The 18,516-nt window shown below is 43.4% G+C and overlaps 1 protein-coding gene across 1 annotated transcript in view; it reads left to right on the top strand.

Moving 5' to 3' along the window:
• The window catches only part of DOK6 (docking protein 6), a 394,048-nt gene extending 375,733 nt beyond the window's left edge, over positions 1-18,315 (top strand). The window contains exon 8 of the mRNA XM_065935112.1: positions 18,006-18,315. Coding sequence (XP_065791184.1) covers positions 18,006-18,145 — 140 coding nt within the window. The 3' untranslated portion in view covers positions 18,146-18,315. The remainder of the gene's footprint in view (positions 1-18,005) is intronic.
• The last annotated feature ends 201 nt before the right edge of the window (positions 18,316-18,516 follow it).

Here is an 18,516-nt window from a genome sequence, read left to right as displayed (position 1 = left end):
CTTCTCATGGGTTATTTATGTGCTCAGTTGCATCTGACTCTCTGCAGCCCCGTGGACTACAGCCCACCAGACTCCTCTGTCCATGGGATCCTCCAGGCAAGAACACTGGAGCAGATTGCCATTTCCTCCTCCAGGGGATCTTCCCAGTCCAGGGACCAATCCCAAGTCTCCTGCACTAGCAGGTGGATTCTGTACCACTGGTGCCACCTGGGAAGTCATTACATGGGTTACTCTGTTTAAAACATTTTCTACTTAACCTAAGCCACAAGGTAGATATTACTGCCGATTAAAAAATGCAAAACCTGGGGCCTTTCAGTGACTTCCAGTTACAGGCAAACAAGATTTAAATCCAGATCAGCAAATCCTGCCCTTGGTCTGAGAACTTGTCCACAGTGGAGGAGGTCTTTGGAGCTGCTGGTTTAGGAATTGTTCCTGACCTTTGAAAGCTAGGCCAGGAGGACCACGGAGAGGAAGAGATGGCCAGGGCCACAGCAGAGGCCCCAGGGCTGCAGGAGGCCACTGCACAAAAGTGACAGCTGCGTCCACCAGCGTGAGCCTGAAGAAAACCCCCAAGGAAAACATCGTGCATTCAGCAGGGTATTTATGGAGAAGACAATCCTCGAACCTCCCTGTTACCAGACTGTAGACTCACAGCTTCGACAAGCATCAGAAGGATGTGCAGATTAAGCTTTTAAAGGGGTTACATTTTGACTGTTCCTGCACAGTAGGTGTTCTTTGAATCTGAGCCCAGCTTATCTGTTTCTTTCTTATTCTTTCCTGAAATGCCTTTTACACCTCCAGTAGCCAGTCAGCGATCACCGATCACCGCTGACCACTACTGCTGATCAGTTCAAATGTGTTAACTCTTTGTTAAGTGAAAAAGCTTCAGTTTTCTTCTTAATAAATGAGACAGCAATAAAAATGGTCCTTGAGGATGTTTGGCCCTAAAATCAATCACTCCACAATTTACTGATGCTGCCATAACGAAATACCATAGACTGAGTGGTTAAATATGGGAAATTTATTCTCTCACACTTCTGGAGGCAGAAAGTCCAGCATCAGGGCATCGGCAGGGTCCGATTTTGGTGAGCGCTTTCTTCCTGGCTTGTAGATGGCTCTCTTGCTGTGAACTCCCATGACCTTTGCTCAGTGAGTGTAGACAGAGAGACTGCTTTCTCTTCTCATGAAGTCACCAGTGCTATCTGATAAGGACTGACTCTTATGAGCTCATTCAACTAACTTACATCCTAAAAGCTTTATCTCCAAATCAGTCACACTAAAAGTTAGAGCTTCAACAGTGAATCTAGCGGGACACATTTCAGTCCACCACAGTCCCGTAATCTCTGAGTTCAGTCCAGCGTCCTGACCATCACGAGCTCCTGCCCAGAGAGTGTCCTGTGGCAGGTCCATGAATAGCCCTGCTCACCACAACTAGAGAAAGGCTGCCTGCAGCAGCAAAGACCCAGCACAGCCAAAATAAACAAACAATAAAATTATTTTTAAAACAGACCCACAGACCGCAACCTCAGGAAGAGCAGGTAGGGACTCCAGGTTGTGAAGATCCCCCAGAGAAGGAAATGGCAACCCACTCTGGTATTCTTGCCAGCAAAATCCCATGGACGGAGGAGCCTGGCAGGCTGCAGTCAATGGGGTCACAGAGTCGGACACAATTTAGCAACTGAGCACATATTGATTGCTATTTTTATATCATATTTCTTTCCACCCAGAGATTTAAAGTTGTGCTTGCTTTAACTGGTAAATTTAAATTTAAACACATAGATGCAATATGTAAACACTACTAGGACCTTCTGTTGTCAAACAAAAAGGCAAATCATTCCAGTTTGTATCACTTTTTTATTGACTGCACAAGGCTGCCAGACTCCGCGGCACAACCCAAGGACATCTCCGTGTAGTTCTCTACTGGGCAGGCTTCATGAAATAATATATGTGAAAAGAGACCGAAAAGAAACGTTTTGCACAAATACAAGAGTTTTGGTTTTACTGTTATTGGCACTGGTATCAGAGAATGTTTGCCTGTAGTTACAGAAGCAAAAAATACTCTTACAAAGTACACAGGGGTGTCCAGCAGTACCACCAAGAGTGGATGGAGAAGCCTGGTGGGCTACAGTCCACGGGGTCACAGAGAGTCAGACACGACGGAGCCACTGAACACACTGACCACTGTTTTTATACCATATCTCCTTCTACTCAAGATATTTAAAGTTGTGCTAACTTTGAAAGTCGCTCAGTCATGTCCGACTCTGTGATCCCATGGACTATGCAGTCCATGGAGTTCTCCAGGCCAGAATACTGGAGTGGGTAGCCTTTCCCTTCTCCAGGGGATCTTCCCAACCCAGGGATTAAACCCAGGTCTCTCGCAATGCAGGCGGATTCTTTACCAGCTGAGCCACAAGGGAAGCCCGTGCTAACTTTAACTGGTAAATTTAAATTTAAATGTACAGATGCAGTATGTAAACACTGCCAGGAACTTTTGTTATTAAGCGAAAGGGAAAATCATTCAAAAGTTTGTGAATGTCAAAATGATAATCATCGGCCATTCACTTATTATACAATCAAATTTTTTCAATCAACTTACATGTCAATCATCCTGTCATAGTGGTTAAAATGCTCGAGAATAATGAGCCGAGTCGGTAGCAAAGTTATCAATAGACAGAGCTGTCTGATTGTCAACCGGCTTCTCACAACCCCCGTGCCATGCTTCCTGCGTGGGCCACGTTTCTCTGCTTTCCGCCCCACATTCTAACAGTGGCTAACAGGACATTCTAAAATACACTGACTGCATCTTCTCAGTTCAGTTTAACTGTCAAGGAAACAAAGGAAACTATATTCACCAAAGAACTCTGATAAGTGATATATTCACCAGTGACTCATCCCCTCAACGTTAACCATCACAGCTTGCAGGCTCTTTACCCTGTAATCTCTTTATTTTCTATCTTTAAAGCTCCCTATTGTGGTGTAGCAATCATCTCTTAGAGCAATTTTAAAGGGCAGAAAATCTTCGAGAACAATTTTCCATATTCAGAATTTAAACATGCTTTTCGCTGTTCTTAACAAAGGCTCTAACAGGATAAAAGCTTCATTCTAAAACTGCAGGAATCATTCATTTTCTCTGCTTTGTGTTTGTCCTAAAACAAGTGTTTCTTTTTTCACTGCGAAGATCAAATAAGCACTCTGATTTTTTCCCCCATTTTATTTTTACATTGACAGCATGCTATTGTTAAAAAAAAATTATCTGAAAAAGAGATTCCCCGAATCAAAGCAGTAGCAGCAACAAAAATCTATGTGCCTTATAAGAAACAGTTTGGATAATTCTTAGGTGACTGGACTACCTTTATTGGAAATTAATTTTCGTTAATAATTATTTCTGCCCCATGAATTTGAGTGGTAAGAGAACTACTCACCTAGTTTTCTGTTCTCCAGAAAGAATTCCAACATACCATATTCATTCTTTCTCTCACATATCAAGGAGTTATTCAGCTCTTTCTCTGAAACTGTCCTGCTGGTCACTATCATGAAATTATTTCACAAAGCCATGATGATTTCACAAGAGGAAGAATTTCCCTGAAACTTAGTGAAGTCTTACTGAATAATAAGTCAGTGTGAAAATCTAACAAAAACTGGGAATCACTGCCCTTATGCCCTGCTGTGCTTAGCCACTCTCGTGTCCGACTCTTTGTGACCCTGGACTGTAGCCCGCCAGGCTCTTCTGTCCATGGGGATTCTCCAGGCAAAAATACTGGAATGGGTTGTCATGTCCACCTCCAGGGGATCTTCCCAGCCCAGGGACTGAACCCAGGTCTCCCAAATTGCAGGCAGATTCTTTACGTCTAAGCTACCAGGGAAGCCCACCCTTACAGTAAAAAAGCATTAAACATCACTATTTATTAACACCGTCGAGAACTGTGAGGGTCTAAGATGTCACCCCGTGTACCAGCTAGTCAGTCGGCCTGCCGCAGTTGCATGAGTGCTGGCAGAAGACGAGAGATGCCTGGATCGGAGACCCAGGAAGCTTTATTACTCAGAGCAATAGTATTAGCCAATGTATCAGCATTTCTGTCAGTTTCCTGAGTCCCATTTCTCACAGGGAGATGCAGAGAGGATCAGGCGACACTCACATATGAAGAAGGTTGTGTTACAGGAGAGGAACCACAACATAGGGAACCCTAATGTTTTATAGTGGGTGATGATCCAGCCCACACTTTGTCCCAGAGGGAGACATCCTTACTACGAGGGACATAATCTTCCCTCTTCTCCGGAGGGAGATGCCTGCTCCATCCTTCAGAACAAGGGCCCTCCCTGCCTTGGCTCACAAAACGAAGAGGGGCGGGAGGCTCAGGGAGGACTGTCTACCAGCAAACTCTCCCTTCCCTAATTTTTCCACTAAACTCACATCTGTTTAGATTGTGAAAAACCTTTTAAACTGGTACCTTTGTCAGGGTCAGTATGTTATGAGGCAGCTAAAAATAATCATTTCCTCATTCTCCTGTTTACACCTATGGCATACATTTGACAATCATATTTAGTGTTACACTATTATTAAAATTCTCATTTTTAAAAAGATTATCATTTCCCCATTGGCCAGAACCAGGCCACATCATTGAATTATTCTGATTCAACAAAGTAATTACTGACCACCAAACAGGTGCAAGGAGACCCATGAGACGTGAGTCCTCTACCTCCTCTGCATGGAGCTGCTGCATGCATTTTTCACAGTTTTATGCATTAACATTTACTGAGTGCCCTCTGTGAGCCTGGCCTTTCCAAGGCTCCACAGACACGAAGGTAAATAGACCTTCTCTCCTGAAGTTCAGGATCAGCTCACAGGAGAGATACAAAGGCAAAGAGTTAAGAGGTGAGCTGGGTACCCAGGTGAGGGCAAGAGAGTGCCATGCAGCGGCTCTGAATCGGGCCAGGCGAGATGGTGTGCAGGCCTCTCTGAGGCTTCCTACGTGAATTCTTCAAGAAAAACAGGAACCAGTCTGAAAGAGTGGGCGCCAAGGAGGGCGAGGGGCACGATGCCGCAGAGGAAGGAGCCCAGGCCGCCAGGGAGCTGCCTTCCCGGGGAACTGCGTGTCCTTTCGAAAGGCGCTGGGGGAGCCGGGGTGGGGTGGAGCATAGCTGAAATCAGAGTCATCAGGGGAAGTTCCGGCATGTTTACAAACATATGTTCTATGTGAGAGAGTCTGAGGGTTAACAGTCTGGCTGAAAGAAAGCCCTGGGTTCCACGTATATTAGCGCAATTTGAGCCACGCTCACTTCTCCAGCTTCAAATTTTCCCAATCTCCACCCCCACACCTGCTCTCCCAGCCTCATCCCAACTATACACTCATAAAAATTAATTTAAATAAATAAATAAAAGGGAAGTACATCCCCCCTGGCCCCCAAAAAGGAAGCCCTAGAGGATGTCTAGGGCTTATTTATAAATGAAACAATGTTTTTTACAAGGAGTTTTACTGGAAAGGGTTGGAACTGATGGATTTTGCAGGTGGGGCTTGAGTAAAGAGCCCTCTGATCACACCCGTGTCCCCAGCACTGTGGACCTTGGTGCGTAGGAGCTGTGCAGGGGTGTCTGCCTTTATCCCGGACAGGTGTGGAGGGGAGGGACCGACGGATGCTCAGTCACCCCGCAAAGGACAGATCCGAGAAGGGGGGACACTGTCCTCAGGAAGACCAGCTGGGCGGCTGCAGCCATAAACCTGATGGGTGAAGGGAGTCAGCATGAAGAAAGCACGTGGATTCAAGAGGCTTCAGGGAGGCAGAAGCTGTAGGACTCGGTGGCTGATGGCCCCAGGGAGACGGTGGCGGAGCCCGCAGACCAGACCAGCCGCAGCTCGCTGACCCGGCTGCAGGGTTGATGGGTGCCGCTCACTGAAACAGCGAGTCCAGGACAGGAAATCGGGCAAGAATGCTGCGTTTGGTGTTCAAACACCTCTTCTCAGTAGCAGACAAGCTTTGGTCTCCTGACAACGCTCTCCTGTTTAAGCGACCAATGCCAAGATGAAGAGGCACGAACATTTTCTTCATTTTTAAAGCCTCTCATTCTTTGTCCGTAGGTGACAGAGAACTTGCAGCCATCAAATCTCCAGCTGTCGGACTTTTCCAAACAAGAACCCCCAACGCAAGTCACCTTTCCCTCCTCCATTTTTAGGAAAAAAAATTATCTCTTCAAGGTATCAGAGCCTAGTTATTTAGTCAATATAACAATACCTAGAAACACATTTCAGATAAAAGGGAAGCAGAAATGAAGGCATTAATGCAACATGTGGGGATCTACCCCCTGTTTTCGTTTAGTTACACTGTCTCACTTCAGCTTCAAGGCTCTGGGGAGTTTCTAGCACCCTTCTCATCCCACAGATAGAGAGGAACCTCAGGCTTCAGTTACAGTCAGGATGCTGAACTCAAGTCTATCACACCCGGAATTATTTACATGTTCCTGTGTTCCCCATCCAGTTTCTCCTCAAAGTTTCTAAAAAGTATAGTACCCTGCCATCTCAATCGTGTTTCTAAACCTGCTGAAACCATTTTCACTGTTGTCCGATAACTCTGCTCAAGGTGTAAACCAGGGAAAGGGTGCTGGTCTGGCCCAATCAGCAGTTCTCAAGGTCCCATCTCCCGTCTACCAGGCTGAGAGAAATATGTTTCTTACGCAGCTAAACTTCTTGGCTTCATTTTCTTTCTAAGAATTACAATTTCTAATCTCCTCCTGATGGAAGGAAACAGGAGGGCCTATTTGCTGTGGCTGAATTCACACAATACTGCATGGAGTTCATGGGGTCAAGCGGAAATGCTCTCCTTTCTCTTTGTTCAGTGTCCTCCTGGTCCCTTGTCTATGATTCCGTGTTTCCAGCTCCCGTGAGATACCTGTTCTTTATCTTAGTTGCTGCACCCATCTTCACTGATTCTTTCATTATCATTTCATTGGATTCATGTTTGGAATGAGTTGTCTACCAAAAAAAAAAAAAAATGCTGCTTTAAAAATACACATGACTTAAGACCCAAAGCTGCAATCGTCAGATGATAGTATTACCAGCCTGAAATAAATATATATACACAAATATATATTTATGTGTGCATGGGCTCAGTTGCTTAGACTTGTCCGACTCTTTGTGGCCTGATGGACTGTAAACCGCCAGGCTCCTCTGTCCATGGGATTTCCCAGGCAAGAATACTGGAGTGGGTTGCCATGCCCTCCTGCAGGGGATCTTTCTGACCCAGGGGTTGAACCCATGTCTCTTGCATCTTCTGCATTGGCAGGCAGGTTCTTTACCACTAGCAAAACTAGGGAAGCCCATATATATTTATACTTATATATCCATCCAAAGCAAAGAAAGTAGACAATGTATTCACATTGGGCAGACTTGTCTTAGGTAAAAAAGTAACTTCCTATAAATTTTTTCACAAAAATAGTTTTCTGACCACTTCAAGGCCACTCACCACCACTGTCAGTTCCCCTCAGTGAATCAACCCAGCTGAAATGTTTTCTGACACATAAATGAGAGCAAATGAATGCTTTACTGGAAAAGTCATTAAAATTGAGGCTTCAAAGAACAGAATACTGTCCAGTTTCAGAGGGGTTAAACTCAAAATTTCATCCTTTTAGACTTGGTGTCAAACAGTGACAAATGATCCTGTATTTTAACTTCAATTGCTTTTGTACTTAGAAAAATCTCCCAATTTGAACTATTTTCCTAAATTTCTTTCCAGTGATTTTTAATGCTTATTTTTTCACTTCTTTTCAAGGTCTTTGTAATTTATTTTTATACATCATGTAGGAAATAATATAAACTGGTATGTTTCCTTAAAGAGCTGGCCAAATTTCCCAGAACTAGAAATTTTTTGAAGTTGATAAGAATTAGAATAGGCTTATATAGAGGCATGAAGACTTGAGCAACCAGCTGTTCTGTCTCTGACTTAATTACAAATTTTAATTTTTACATGGTTTATCAATTTATACTAAGTTAATATTATTAATTGTGTAAACATAAATGGTTTTCATTAAAATATTATGTTCCACAGCAGTAGTGAAAATGAGTGAATTCAGTATCAATAGCCAATTCACCATTGTGGACATAATCCAAGATCAATCCAAAGGGGTTGCTGATAATTTTATAAGTTTTAGCATCCGATTTCTAGGAGCTGCTACCGCTGCTCAGTCACTTCAGTCATGTACAACTCTCTGCAACCCCAGGGACTGTAGCCCGCCAGGCTCCTCTGTCCATGGGATTCTCCAGGCAAGAACACTGGAGTGGGTGACCATTACCTTCTCCAGGGGATCTTTTGACCCAGGAATCAAACCTGCATCTTGATTGTATTGCAGGCAGATTCTCTACTGTTGAGGCTATTTTAGTAAGTGATTGTTAAATATTAAAAAAAAAAAAAAAGATAAAAACTAACATTTCTGACTTTCACAATTATAAAATTGAAGTAAAACATAAAGAAATATAGACTTTGGGGGGAAAAAACAGTGAACCTCCATATTCTTATTATCAAGAAACATGAAATACAAGTAACTCAGATTATCCTGTGTGCTTTAGAAAAGGAATATAACAGGGGAATTAAAAGAAAAAAAAAAAGGGCATGAGGCCTGCTTGCTCCCTTGCCTCTAAAATATGTTTTTGTTTGCAAAATCATGCCCCTTCCTCTGGTTGTTGTGCTAACTGTGGGGCAGACAACCTTCTAGGGTCAGTGAAGAGTTTAGAGCCGGCAGCCTGGATTCCAACCTTGGTGTCTACATGGCCAGGAGACAGGGCAAGACGGCCAGTCCTGCAGGGCTACCGGGTGGATTAAGTCAGTCAATGCAAGTGAAACCTCTGCCGCTTCCTGGGACACAGTGCTCGGTATTACTGAGCAGGACCGTCATGACCCAAGCACTCGGCTACTTAATGCCCGATCGTATCCGACCCGAGGTCACCCGGTGAGGCCAGTACCAGCCTCAGAGGCTGTGCTCGCAACCCTTCCGTGTCCTGGCCTGTTTTCAGTGACGGACTACACGCAACGTGACATTCTGCAATGGCAGTAATTCCACAAACATCATCAGCCTCCTTACATGAGTACTTAGTATTTAAAAAAGCTGATGAAAATATATTTCAGTCTCCACAGACTTAAAGATAACTAATTAAAAATTAAAAGGGCTTCCCTGGTGGTCCAGTGGTTGGGCATCCACCTGCCACTACGGGGGACGTGGGTTTACCCCGTGGTCCAGGAAGATCCCACGTTCCAGGGCAGCTGAGCCCATGCGCCACAGCTACCGAGCCTCAGAGCCGCAACTACTGAAGGCCGCACGCCCGGGGGCCGGTGCTCTGCAACCAGCATCACAGGAGGAGCCAGTGGACCGCGACGAGGGAGTAGCCTCCGATCACCCTAGGCAGAGAAAGCCCGCGCGCAGCAACAAAGACAGCACAGCCAAAGAAACACAATAAAATTAATTTTTCAAAAAAAATTAAAAACTAACTGGGGGTTATGATGGCTTTCATTGCTATCTGCTGGATACACTAGTGGTAAAATGCATACCAAGAATTTTTCAGCCTGCCTAGAAAAATACTTTGGCATTTTTTGCAGTACTTTTTCATAAAAGAGAAGAAATGTCCACATCACCTCCTTTGCTCTTTACTCCTTAACTCCATTTTCATGGATCTCAGATCTCCTATTCTCTATTCATCTGGAAATTTTCAAAAGAACTAGAGAAATCACTGCAACATCCACCTACCAGGAAGCGCTACTAACCAGAAACTCTCTAGGCTTCAGATTTCCAGGTTCTGAAATGCTTGCAGTTTATCGACTACATGAGGAAGCTTAAAATATTGAATATAATTATACTGAGAGGTACTCATAGGTCTTTCTCAGCAAGAATAAACATCCTCGCTTCTCACCACCCTCACCCATTTTGGCCTCATTCTTATGCAGGTTGGTACCAGCAGTTTTCATCTCTGCTATTGGACTTGGAGGAATGCTGGTTACCTGGAAATAATAAGGACGAATGATAAGTAAACCTAAGGAAATGTACATAAAATCAGAGGCTCCTTTCTACCTTTGAAATACCTTCTCTGAGAAACTGTTCTCTCTGAGGCTAAATTTTCTCTCTCAGTTGTGTGATGGTGGAAAAGGATTGCTAATGGCTCCTCTGTAGTCTCATTGAGTAAGCCAGCAACTCTGATCCATTCACTCATCTCTAAATCATTCGTAACTTTTCCTCATCCATTAGGAAACTATCCGGTCGGCTTCCCCGCTCCATGCCTCCATTGCACCTGCTGCAACTCACCATCTGGAGCTTTATCTTTCATCATGAGCATCACGAGGGCTGGATTCCTAATGATGAGATACAGTCTGAAAGCCATGACTATCTGGGTACTGTGGTCTTATGCAGACAAACAAAATATTTACAAATCTAAGAAGACAGGGACATCCCTGGTATTCTGGTGACTAAGAATCCACCTTCCAATAGAGGGGCTGTGGGTTCGATCCCTAGTCATGGAACTAAGGGCCCACAACTAAGACCCAAAGCTGTCAAATAAGTATTTTTAAAAAATCTAAGAAGACATAATTTTGTTTGAGGCTCTCAGAATGTTTCCCAGATCTCTGAAAACTCAACCTAATCCTTACTAGAAGGAGAAGTTCAAGGTAAATTTCTTCATAGGGTGAGACGAGAAATCAGATGTGTTGAGTGCCAAGCAGGTTTCTGGACACACACCCTCAAAGTCATCTTAGCGTCCTCAGACTAAACGCAAGCTCAACGTTATATCCACTGCAGAATAAAACTGTACTACGTTATATGACAACCTGACAACTTGTTTATCTCCCTCATATTTAGTCTTTTTTTTTTTTTGCAAACTTCCTCCTGTGTAAACTTATGTGACATTCAATTTTTTCTATAATATTTCTGTCATTAATCAAATCTCTAATTTATAACTCTCATAATAAATCTCATAAACTATATAGGAAAGACCCGCTCTCTTGGAAAAGTGTTTCTATGCATTTGTTTAAAGTCTTTAGAGAAGAATTACTGCAAATGAAATTCTCCATTTTCTCCTTAAGATGTCATCTTAAGGATGATCAGCTGATATGTATTCTCGTAATTACTTTGCAGGCAATTAATGTGACTAGATAGTAAATTTGTTAAAATGCTTCAGATACTAGTTCTGCAGATCTCAACTTGAACTGGGTGCACCCTACTTCATGATCCTTAATAGTTCCTTGATTGCTAAAACTTTCTATAAATAGAAATGAAAACAAAGTGGAAACAAAGGTGTATCAATATGTAACTCATCTATATTAACAGAGAAGGGCAACCCAGTCCTCAATATTCTTGCCAGGGAAATCCCATGGACAGAGGAGCCTGGCAGGTTCATGGGGTCATAAAAGAGTTGGTCACAACTTAGCAACTGAACAAATTTATATTAACATTATATTAAATTTATACCTAAATTCTTGAAAATAGCAATGAAAAATTTATAGCTCAAAAACTAAATATATCTACTTTTATTTTTACATATTTTCCCATTTCTCTTTTTGAGCACCATTAGTAAATTTTTTTCACCTATTCTCTGTTTCAACTTTGATTATCCCATGTTAATATTTACCATTTTATTAGCTGCCACAGATTGCTTATAAATTCCACAGTTATTCAAATGCAGTCTGCTGACAGAGTTCAACTAAATTTTACTGTTGTAGAAAATTAATATCACAACTGTATAAAATTAGTATCCCAGTAGGTAATTAAAATACAAGAGAAATGAAATGTATGCAATAGGAATAAATAAATGGTACATCAACCAAAATAATAGACTGTTTTTGGTCTAGAAAATTTATGAAATGGGTATGAAAAAACATAATTCTGTATGAATCAAATTAAACCATCTTTAAAACAAATTAAAGTATTAAAAGGATATTGTGTTTGATTTTTTTTTTTTCAAGCATTAGAATGTGACTGCTAACTCATCAGTTTCTCTTAACTAGAGGAGGGTACATAGAATTAAATAATATGCATTTTTCCACTCAAAATTTTCTAATCTCTAAAGATATGAGTTGTGGAAGGCCCAGAGATTTGGATTCTGCCAGTGCGGGAAGGAAGGGATTCCAAAGATAAAGGGCATCCATCGCAAACATCCAAGTCCCAGGAGCTCTCCATCAGGAAATGAACAGCTGTGTGCCGCTTCACAGAGACAGAGGGAGAGGGAATGTCTGTAAGATAACCATTAGAACGAGCCTCTGGAATCCAGGTGTTTTGGTTCCCAAAATCTTCAGAGAAAGTCTACATCCCTCAGATGCTAAATGCATTAAAAGGCTGAGAACCTTAAAAAAAAAAAAAAAAAAAAAGAGTATTTAAATATCTACTCATGAAATAAGCCAAAAAGGTCCATCGTTTTGGGGGTGAAAGTGCCATTATGAATAACAAAAAATATGAATGTATATTAAAGAAAGGAGAACAAGAGAGGGAAGGACAAAGGGAAAAGAAAGCTTTTTCAAATTAAAATTAGAGCAGCAGAATCTTTTTTATAATTTAGTAAGCTTGGAAGTTAAAGTAAACCTCAAATCCACAAAATAAAGCAGCAAAAAAGAGTGAAAATGGAAAAGACTGAAAAATTGTCAGAACAGCACTAGAACATATAAATAATAGAAGGTTAGAAAAAGAAAAGACGTGGGAGAGAGAGCAGAGAAAAATGGTGGGAGGGAAGTAATCAACAAAAATTATACTAATAATCCAGAAATATTTCCCAGAAATGAGACACATTTGTTCCTTGACTGAAAAAAAAAAAAAAAAATCTCATAGAGCCTTTGGAAAAACGCTCACACTGAGTGAGACTCATGAACCTCGTAACAAAGGACCAATCCAGGTGCTGCTGCAAATGCTTTGCCTCTCCTGCAGTGTGAAGACTGGACCGGTGCGCTGCATGTGTGTGTAAACCAAATATAGTACCCTGCTCTCAGTGCTAACACTGTGTCATACAAGCATGAATGTAATACACTATTAGACTATGCTATCATGAATTAACACATTTAACACATGATCCTATTGACAGAAACTGTTATAACTGCCATTAGACACTTCAGGGACAGAAGAATCAAGGGACAGAGCAACAACTCAAACCCACATCCTCTTCCATCAGAGCTAACATGATCATCGCACAACACAGGATCCTCAGCATGAACTGAGAGAGATTCGCAATGAATTAAAAAGTTGAAGACAGTAGAGGAAATTTATGAAAATGTAAAAACAACTTGTAAGAAAATATTTTAATAATGTGATAAAGAAAGACATTTCAAGGCACAAAACCGGAAACCACAAACACTTGGCTACAAAATTTAAACACTTCATTGTAGCAAAAGAAAATTAAACAAGATGCAATTTTTTATCCTTCAAGTTGGCAAAATTTTTTAATCTAATAATCCAGATCTATCTAACATTAGGATAAAAAGTATTTTAATACCCTCTAGGTGGGAATGTAAATTAGTTAATTCAGTCACTCAGTCGTGTCCGACTCTGCAACCCCATGAATCGAAGCATGCCAGGCCTCCCTGTCCATCACCAACTCCCTGAGTTTATTCAAACTCACGTCCATTGAGTCAGTGATGCCATCCAGTCATCTCATCCTCTGTCGTCCCCTTCTCCTCCTGCCCCCAATCTCTCCCAGCATCAGGGACTTTTCCAATGAGCCAGCTCTTCGAATGAGGTAGCCAAAGTATTGGAGTTTCAGCTTCAGCATCAGTCCTTCCAACGAATATTCAGGATTGATCTCCTTTAGGATGGACTGGTAGGATCTCCTTGCAGTCCAAGGGACTCTCAAGAGTCTTTTCCAACACCGCAGTTCAAAAGCATCAATTTTTCAGCACTCAGCTTTCTTCACAGTCCAGCTCTCACATCCATACATGACCACTGGAAAAACCATCACCTTGACTAGATGGACCTTTGTTGGCAATGTAATGTCTCTGCTTTTTAATATGCTATCTAGGTTGGTCATAACTTTCCTTCCAAGGAGTAAGCGTCTTTTAATTTCATGGCTGCAAGAATGTAAATTAGTGTAATTCAAATTGACAGTTTATATCAGAAATGTAGTGGCATGAAACAACCTTTAAAATTTTTCTTTTTTGATAATTGAGGATAAAAATTATATGTTATATTTAATCATTTTATGTAATCTTAAATTAAAGAATTTCATTAGCAAGTACAAATACCTCCCAGAGAAAAAGTCAAGAAAATAATAATCCCTGATCCCCTGGAGGAGGGCACGGCAACCCACTCCAGTGTTCTTGCCTGGAGGCTGGCAGGACAGTCCATGGGGTTACAAAGAGTCAGTCATGATTGAGCACAAGGCACTGGAGGGAAAGTTTAGGAAGAACTGAAATAGAGTCTCTGTTGAATGGAGTGAACAGGTCTATTCCAGCAAGTTTTTAATTTAAGCCACAAAGTTGATTTCTGTTTTTTGTTTTGTTTTCATCAACAGTGCCTAGGGGCAGAATTCAAATGAATGATGAGAAAATGATTAATTATTTCTCTCTTTTCTTCTCATACTCATTGTTGCTAAAATCAAACAGCATTTATTAAGCATAAGTTCAGCTCTGATTGAGGTATATTATTTTTGTGGTATGAAATAGCATCAGTTATCAAATGTCTGTAAAGACATGATTGAGGTAAGAAAAATTCACCATTTTATTTCCAATTAGACTAGAAACTGTTTGTAGAGGAGATGAAGAAATCTTCAAGATGACCGAATGAGAATAATACTCAAAACCTATCATAATGAGGACAGCACACTGCAATGACAGAGAAAGTATAGACACTGAATAGAAAGTCAGACAAAAGTGTAGACACATTCCGTGTAGACAGAATGGGGAAAACTAACATTTATTAGGCACCTACCACCCCAGGTGTCTTCCTGTATGTTGTTTTGCTTGATATGTGTGTGTGTTCAGTCATGTCCAACTCTTTGTGATCCCATGACCCCTACCAGGCTCCTCTGTCCAAGGAATTTTCCAGACAAGAATACTGGAGTGGGTTGCCATTTCCTCCTCCAGGAGATCGTCCGGACCCAGGGATCTAACCTGGGTCTCCTGCATTGCAGACAGATTCTTTTTCCATTGTGCCACCTGGGAAGTCTATGTTGTTTTGTTTAACCCTCAAAATGCCTTAGGAAAGGGACTTCCCCGGTGGTCCAGTGGTTAAGACTCTGTGCTTCAACTGCAGGGGGAATGGGTCGGGGTTTGATCCCTGGTTGGGGAACTAAGATCGTGCATGCCACACGGCATGACTAAAAAAAAAAAAAAACCTTAGGAAAGTGTGTTCTGTCTGTGCAAGAAAATGAGGCTCAAAAAGGGATAGTAGGCCTGGATTTTGAACTCAGGGCTGTATGTTTCCGCTGAGGGGACGGCGGATCTGCAGAGTCTGGAGCAGGGGTCACTGTGATGGCTGGACTGACATGCTCAGCCCTGGAACCAAGCCTGTGGGCCGTGCTGGCGTCCTGCTCTGCTCCCAGACCGCACTGGCTGCACAGACCCTGCATGGATGTCTGCTGCTGCCTGTCCCTGTCTACTGAGCATCCCACAGCAGCTTGTGGACCCCAGAAACTCAGGGACCATGGTCTTCCCTATGGAATCTTGAACTGTTTTGGTAACTGCTTGGCAAATGTTACTTACATGACTGAAGTTTTACACCAGGATTCCAGGGTCAAAACCTGTGTGTGTGGGCAAAGACGCTTCTATCTTCACAACTTCAACCTTAGCCTTCAGACCACAAGTAATGTGAATAAAAGGTGTGCTCTCACATTGCTCTCTTTCAGATATTTCTAATTTTTTTTTTAAGTAATAGGGTAAAAGCAAGGCCAGGAACACAGTCTTAACATTAGGATTTCCAACTGGTTTTTGCTCATGAATGCCAGTCTCTCCTCTTATAAGAACTGTGAATTATTATCCAGGAAGTCAATGGTGAGATAAGGAAGCAAACTGTAAAATTTGAAGTTTCCAGCATCAAGTCAGTGTCCTAACCCTGTCATACAAGCGCCATGTAAAAAGGCCACCTCCTTAGGGAAGTCTTCACTGACTGCCCCTATGGTGGTCCTACTGGAGAAGGGCCCTCATGACATCTGTCTCTTGCTATGATGACAGACTTGTTACTGTCTAGCCGCTAAGTCATGCCTGACTCTGCGGCCCTGTGGACTGTAGCCCGCCAGGCTCCTCTATCCATGGGACTTCCCAGGCAAGAATACTGGAGTGGGTTGCCAATTCCTTCTCTCTGGGATCTTCCCATCCCAGGGATTGAACCTACCTCTTCTACATTGGCAGACAGACCCTTAACCTCTGAGCCACCAGGGATGACGCACTTAACATGTATGGATTTAATTGATACAAACTGATTTCATACTCAAAAAGCCGTATTACACCACTGCTGTCATACAGACCGTGCAGAGAAGAGAACCGAGAAACCCAGACACCTGTAAGTGTCTCAAAGTCAGTTACAGCCGGTCACGCGGGGCCAGCTCCCCAGACCCCACTCCTGACCTCGCCTCTGGTGGCTCCATCTTCCCCCCGACACCCGGCTTCCCTTTCCTCATGGCATCTTCACGGTCCGACAGGAAAGAGAAGACATGAGGTTTTATGGGAATGTAACAGGACCCACAAATGAGCTGTGGATCCAGTTACTGAGATGATGAGGATGTGTGAGCCACAGGCAGGAGCAAGGCAGCCCGCCACCCTCGGGCCTGAAGGAGCAGAAAGAGGAGACGGGGTTTCTGGACCCCGAGAGGGAGGGGAGGGAGTCGGAAGGTCTGGACGCCCGGGAGACGCGCAGGCTGACCGGAGCGGTGTGGCCCCCTCCATCCTGCCCTCCTCTGAGACTCACCCCGAGAACCAGGCCAACAGTGCCCCTAAAAGGGTATTTATCTAAAACGGAAGGCTCCGCTCTCCTGATTTTTCTTAATGTTAGGAGATTCTGCCACTTCAATTAGCTTTTTATTATTACCCGATGTATCTGCATTTCCTTCCCGGATCTCAACAAGGATAGGGTTCTGAGTCTTCAGACACCCGACGATGATGAGACTGGCTTTAAGCGCTGTGAGCTTGGGGCAGCCCCACCCGGAGTGAGCAGAGTTTGCTCTTTCTGTGTTAACAGACAGTCTTCCCTGGGTTTCTGGCCAGAGACCAGAAATCGTATAAACCAGACTCAGTAAGTTTCTTGCTTTGTGTGAGGCAGACACTCTGACAGCAGAGCACACCACGTCTATTCCATCTTCTCTCACACTGAGCTCATCCATCAGACACTCATCCTCACGTGTGAGGCAGAATCCTGACTCATTTAGAACAGACCCCTGGGAAGTCCACGTGAGGCCCCAGAACGCACCCTTTCTCCTGCTGTTGTTAGCATTCCACTAGTTTTCCAGTAATCACCTTTAGATTTTGCATTAAACAAAGTTCTCACCACAGGGGTACATCTGTGCTATAAAATCGTAGATAGAATTTTTTAAAATAAATTTTCTGTAAGAGTTAGCTTTTAGACCACTCTAATTACCATGGAGGTTTATCATTTGGGTTAATAACCGCATCATGAACTGGGTTTGGTTACTCACAAACCCGGGGTACTGAAACGCTATCCCCCTGTGTATTTCTTCCTGATAACTGACACTGGTTAGGATAAAATGAAGTTGGCTGCTCAAAAAGGTTTTAAGGAATGTGTCATTCATTCCTGTATGCTGAAAAGGGACCATCAAAGAAAAGAAAGAGTTTACAGGTTCTCCACCAAAAAAGCAGCTTTTGGTGGTGGGGGGAGGGAGATTTTGTACTTTTGTTCCAGAGACTGAAATCTGAGATCCCTAGAAAGTTCTCCCTAGTTCTCAGGCATCCAGAATTTCTGACAAGACACCACTCGGATCCAACACTGGGCCCTGAAGACTACATCCTAGGCCCCGCCCCAGGAACCAGCCGCTGGGCGCTCGCTGTCCCCCTGGCCCGGCGCCCCTCCGAGCCAGCGCCCGTACATCTCTCCTTCTGTGCCCCTCCAGGTCACGGGTTCGGGCCCTCGAAGATGGCACGTGCGCAGACCTTCCCCAGCTACGCCTCGGAGCAGAGCGAGGAGACACAGCCGGCCCTGTCGCGCTCCAGCAGCTATGGCTTCAGCTACAGCTCCAGCCTCATCCAGTGACACCCCGGGCGAGGCTGAGACCAGAGAGACCGCCTGTCCGGACCGCCTGCCTGCCTGCGGGGCGCGCGCCCTCTGCCTCCCGGAGGACCAACTGCAGGGAACATTGATATGGGTCTGGTCTGTCCCCAGTCCCGGTAGAAGGTTCAAAACTGGAGTTCTGCTTCTTTGATTCTGTGGCTAAGTCCTTTATTTATTGAGTTTCTTGGGATGGGGGTGGGGTGGGGGGGGTGGGGAGTCGGTGTTTTACAAAAATAGAATCCAAATCGTCTGAACAGTCGTTTAAATGAAATTCTTTGGGTCTGACAGCAGCAGGAACCTGGGCAGGGTGAGAAGTTGCCGAGCTGGACAGGACTGGACCTGGGTGAGGGCAT

This window comes from Muntiacus reevesi, chromosome 4 (assembly GCF_963930625.1).
Source record: "Muntiacus reevesi chromosome 4, mMunRee1.1, whole genome shotgun sequence".
Classification (NCBI taxonomy): domain Eukaryota; kingdom Metazoa; phylum Chordata; class Mammalia; order Artiodactyla; family Cervidae; genus Muntiacus; species Muntiacus reevesi.
The sequence above is the reverse complement of the archived record's forward strand: the minus strand, read 5'-3'. Positions and strand labels throughout refer to the sequence as shown.